Source organism: Rhipicephalus microplus, chromosome 6 (genome assembly GCF_043290135.1).
Source record: "Rhipicephalus microplus isolate Deutch F79 chromosome 6, USDA_Rmic, whole genome shotgun sequence".
Lineage (NCBI taxonomy): Eukaryota > Metazoa > Arthropoda > Arachnida > Ixodida > Ixodidae > Rhipicephalus > Rhipicephalus microplus.
In genome coordinates, this window is record NC_134705.1 from 124987493 (window position 1) to 124992382 (window position 4890).

Consider the following 4890-nt stretch of genomic DNA (forward strand, 5'->3'; position numbering starts at 1 on the left):
TTACGACCTGCACAGAAGGTGCCTTACTCAAGCCCAAAACACATAACACATCCTCCCTCTCACACCACTCTGGGAGAGGGGGAGGCCTTGCCGGGACGGATGTATGGATGATAATGGGTGGATGAGTTACGTGACACCCTGGGAGAAAGCACCTTCGGGCGCGGCGTATCCCATCTATCTGACAACGCAAGGTGAGACATTCCTGAGACACGTGCTGTGGACAGACAAATTGTTGCAATTTACAGCTTTTAGTAAAACCTACAAATGAAACTGTTTGCAGTATGCGGTCGGTCTCCTTGAAATAGGAATGGTAATTGTTTCCCATCAAGCTTTCAAGCTTACCTTTGATAAGAAATTTCCTGTCTCGGCATGATAGGACGCTATGGCGGCTATTTATTCCTTTCTTTTGAACGCGAGATTGCAATAAATTAATCTAGTCTTCTGCTTTACAAGCCTGGTTTGTTATGATATCTGTTCGTTACGGAACTTGTCTGCACAGCTTCAAACACATCATGTGCAATGTATCTTTTTTCTCGTCAACTCTACGATTGCACGTAGTAGATGTGGTCTGACATGGACGATGTGAGAGTGGCTGCTCGGCCAAAATAACTTTCATATCAAGAACGAACGAAATAGTCGGAAGTTCTTCCAGAAGATCAGCAAGCTTTTGTTACCATAAAATATGTAAAAGAAAACCATGCACGGGCTTCCCAGTAGTCCGGTTTAATACACGCTTGCGCACATGAACAAGCCTTACTATATGATCACACGATGAGAATCAGTGATCTGACCTTTCTGCCTTGTTGGCGCATTCTAGGCGTGTCAGCCAGATGCCTTTCAAACTTGACAAAAAATTCCTACGCTGTCACTGAGTGATTGCAATCTATATCGAAACAACCGTGAAATCGCTACCAGCTTAACTATCGCGCAATTCTCTCCCGTAAAAGGGCCATATAAGAGAGACCGACAGCTGCCTTTTCCCGTAATTCGCTGCACCACTGTCGACAAGCTCAGTTTTCGTTGACGATAACGAGACATCCGGAGAAACATGTTTAGGTTCACTGTACTCCTAATTCTTTGCGTCGCAGTCATCGGCAGTCACAAGCTAGTGGATATGATGCGAGGCTGCGTGGCGAAGCACGGCAAACAACAGACGCCTGGCGAGTGCATTCTGGTGCCGAAGCGCGAACTTCGCAATAATGAATTGTACATGGTACTGGCTGAGGCGGTTCTGCAGACACACTACAACCAGTTCCCCGCCAGTCGCCTGAACACCATCTTCAACATTACGCGGGTCGGTCGCCAGGTGAGTTCGTTATTTCCTGCCTCTAACGTCCGGTGGATAATGCAGCTGGCCATGGTTCTGTTTAAAAGGCATTGTAGTGGCGTTCTGTAGAGTTACAGTAACAAAGTTCTCCACTGAAACTCTGAAAACGTTGTATGTTTGGTTCTGCTTACCCATAGCACGCTAGTAACATTGCTTCAGCGCCACAGTCTTTCGGCGGGATGGCTGCAACTCTATTGGGGTACTGGGCAGAAACCACATTCACATTGAGGTCTTTTGACCACCTGGGGCCACATGCTTTCTCGCCTGCGTTTGACGAACACAGGTTGCCACTTGAGACTCAGTTAAGGGCGTTTATGCGCTGCGCTTTTATAGTTTTTTATGGTGCTCAATTTCTGACCTGATGGTCATTGCGTTGAATTCCAATTACATAGGTGGCATTTCTATGAAGGCAAACGTTTTCTGATGCCTTCATTCCACGTGCAACAGCTTAATCTAACGGCCTATCCCATAAGGATCCCACAGTTGCATGCCATGCTGTATTTCTGCAAAGTGTACCACACAATTATTACATTTCATTGCCACTTGTACAGCGTATCAACCTTCCCTTATGTAACACCCACTATAGGGGTTTTCGAGAATGTAAAAGGAAAATAAGTGCACGCTGACCATGTGTTTTCTACATTTAGCTGAGTCTGAAAAAGCCCCCTGTGACCAAATGTCTACAACACTTCATCACAGCATCACTCACAACTTTGAGCATATGTTTTCACTGTGAACTTGCACTGCATGCAGAATTCATGGGTCTTAAGCATTGTGGCCACTGTGACGTTTCTACCACTGCTTATGTCGCCAAACAAAGCTCCAAACACCTTCCTTTCAAGGCCAATTATTCTGGAGCTGGCTTTCTGGCATCTGTAGCCATTTCTAAATTGTAAATGGTCACACCCGTGCTTCTTCTTAGACGGACACTACTTACTGAGCTTGCGCGTTGCAATTTGAGAAATCGAGTGGAATGATCGCTCTTGTTGCTGACAATTTTAAACGTTTACATGTTATACAATTTCCATAGGTAGGCGTACGGAAGCAGCGTATGCAGGTTCTTTCACTCGCTCAACAACTTTCAACTACACTGTGCTTCCAACCTCCGCCGTTCGTTTTTTTTTGTTATTCATCATCTCGTCTCGTGAGTATGGATCTGTCAGTTTGAAGCTATATATAGAGGGTGTTGATGAGGACGTATTGGAAGCTGAATTTCAAATTATCGCACACCGCCACAAATGCAAACAAAGAAAAACGCAAGCCCAGCTGATCTCATTCATGTAAAACACCAAGTTGGTGTGTTTTTGTTAGTCTGGAATGGTATTGCATACATAGCGATATGTGCAAAAAGAAACCCATCGTCTCTCTATCAAATATTATAGATATGCTTTGCCTTGTCTTTACAGTGGCAGAGGGCCAAATAGATCGTGTGGTTACATGATGTCACTTACTGTCAGTGACATCAATAGCGCAAGTTGCGCAATCCATTCAAGTTCTCGAATCTAATCTACATGAATGTTTTTGCAATACGCTGCCAAATGTGCCTCCGTTAGCCCACATTTGTTTTTTTTTTTTTTTGCTTTTTCAGTTTGCTTTAACGTGTTTTTTTTTCAGCATCTAGAAGATATTTCTAAAGGGGTTCTCGTCCGCCTCGAGTTCCACACAGTTCCAAGTGACTGCATGGGGCCCAGCTTCTACATAGCCTCCGAATGTCATCCAATCAGTACCAAGGTAAGCGCTGTCTTGCATGAACAGCGAAAAGTTCGTATTTCGTCCTACTTTAAGGGTGACCTTTGCATATTCAAATTTCCATGCCACGGAATGTTAGCAAGACGTACTGTATACATTTGCCGAAGTTCATTGCGACGCATTCGGTTTGTTTTAAGCCTGTTTAGAAATAACGCGTGAAATTTATTAGCTCGGTAGACAGCTAGGCTTGTTCCACTATGTCTTGCCATTACCATATTCACATTTTCTAACAGTGGGGTTTCAATGACCCCTTCAATCGATTGGTTGTAACTTCTTCTTCAGTGCAGCTGAGGATGGCGCAATTAACATTCTTTAATTTGCCGACTACAAGCGTTTCCGCTGATTGCAGCCCGTCATAACATTAGCTGTTTTCACGGTCAGTTTCCCATCCGTTTTACGTTGTCTTTTCAGGTGAACGGAATTTGCCAGGCAAGGTTCTTCATGCGCCATGACTTTACTGTGCTGCAGGAGTTTTGGTGCGGACGCCTACGCTATGTGAGTTACGAACGAAAGTTATCTACAAAAAAGTCTCACGTGACTTCATTTTGCCATATATATACATAAACAGTGATCTCAGTGAGTCGACTGAGTGTACACCGTAAATGCTACTGTGGGGGTGATTTTGCTGTGTTCCGTGAACCTTATTTGTCATTAATGGGCACCTCAACGACTCTGGCAGCGTTCACCCTTATGCAAAACTGTCGTTTGTATTTCCAGCGATATTATTTAAGCTCGCCAATACGCCTAGTTTCATTTTTTCTCAACTTCTGGTTTTCTTGGCTTTTTTTCAATTCTTGTGCTCTGCCTCTGAATTTCCACTTACATCCACTGGGGTTGCTCATGGGTTAACGCAACGTGTGGCAGAGTTTTCTCAATAGGGTGGTCTTCATGACCCGTACTTACAGGTGTATCCACCACGTTTTTTGGGCAAGTTAAACAGTTTTTGTCCCCAACATTGACATTGGTGGGAATAATCGTCCACCGTGTCTTTCCCAGTACTGTTCTTGTTGGCACAGCAAGAGTTACTCCTATTTCACGCTTTGCTATGATGATTTAGACACCTTGGCAGATGGCACTGCGGATCTAAAAACTGTTTTGTAATGATCGCTATGGTAATGCAGTGTCAATTGCCGTCATTGATACTGCAAATTAAACGCCAGTTTTGTACTAGGCGAATTTTTATGGCGTTTTTTTTTTCTTCTTTCAGATTAAGAAATCGGGCCAGAAACAATGCTCGTCTGTGACCCTCTGGGACGCGGTCGCACAAGGCTCGAGTGCTGCAGACTTGAGAAAAAATAAAAAGTGTTAAAGACGTATCCGCTATCAATGTCCTTTTTAAAATTCGCAATCCACACGAACAATGGGTGGCGTTAGATGTTATGCAAGACTGTCGTTCTTTCCAGACCTGCGCAGCTGGTCAGGAGTTAGCCATCGCTGTGGAATGCCTGTGGTCATCACGCAGTGTGCCCTGCTAGTGATTAATGGCGGCATGTAGTGTGGCATATACTGTCCACCGCGCCCATAAGAAATGGTTGTGTGGAACGGCTCAGGGCAGCACTGCAAGATACTGTAGCACGACAGCACAATCATAAATGACAATATTACCACGCAGCATTCACACTGCTTAGCCTGAAGAGTAAAAAAAAAGAAAATGCAACACACAAAATTTAAAAAAAAACTTTCACACTGTAGATATGGCTGTACATTGCTATGAATACAATTAAGAAGCCTGTTGAGTCTACCTCATCACTCAGCGTTCCTTCTCGTGTGCTCAAAGTGTGACAGCCTTTCGAAAACCAGCTATATGGACATTC

At 44.1% G+C, this 4890-nt stretch overlaps 1 protein-coding gene across 1 annotated transcript; it reads left to right on the forward strand.

The window, feature by feature from the left end:
* The first annotated feature begins 968 nt into the window (after positions 1 to 968).
* LOC119168014 (uncharacterized) lies at positions 969 to 4392 on the forward strand. The gene is made up of 4 exons (XM_037419466.2): positions 969 to 1306; positions 2942 to 3058; positions 3488 to 3571; positions 4284 to 4392. The coding sequence occupies exons 1-4, from the start codon at positions 1049 to 1051 to the stop codon at positions 4383 to 4385; spliced, it is 561 nt and encodes a 186-aa protein (XP_037275363.2). The 5' UTR covers positions 969 to 1048; the 3' UTR covers positions 4386 to 4392.
* Positions 4393 to 4890: the final 498 nt, after the last annotated feature.

Excerpts from the sequence above, each read along its gene's own strand:
- LOC119168014 (XM_037419466.2), top strand. The coding sequence starts at position 1,049 with ATGTTTAGGTTCACTGTACTCCTAATTCTTTGCGTCGCAGTCATCGGC. Across the intron at positions 1,307-2,941 it reads TTACGCGGGTCGGTCGCCAG|CATCTAGAAGATATTTCTAA; the intron begins GTGAGTTCGTTA and ends TTTTTTTTTCAG. Across the intron at positions 3,059-3,487 it reads GTCATCCAATCAGTACCAAG|GTGAACGGAATTTGCCAGGC; the intron begins GTAAGCGCTGTC and ends TTGTCTTTTCAG.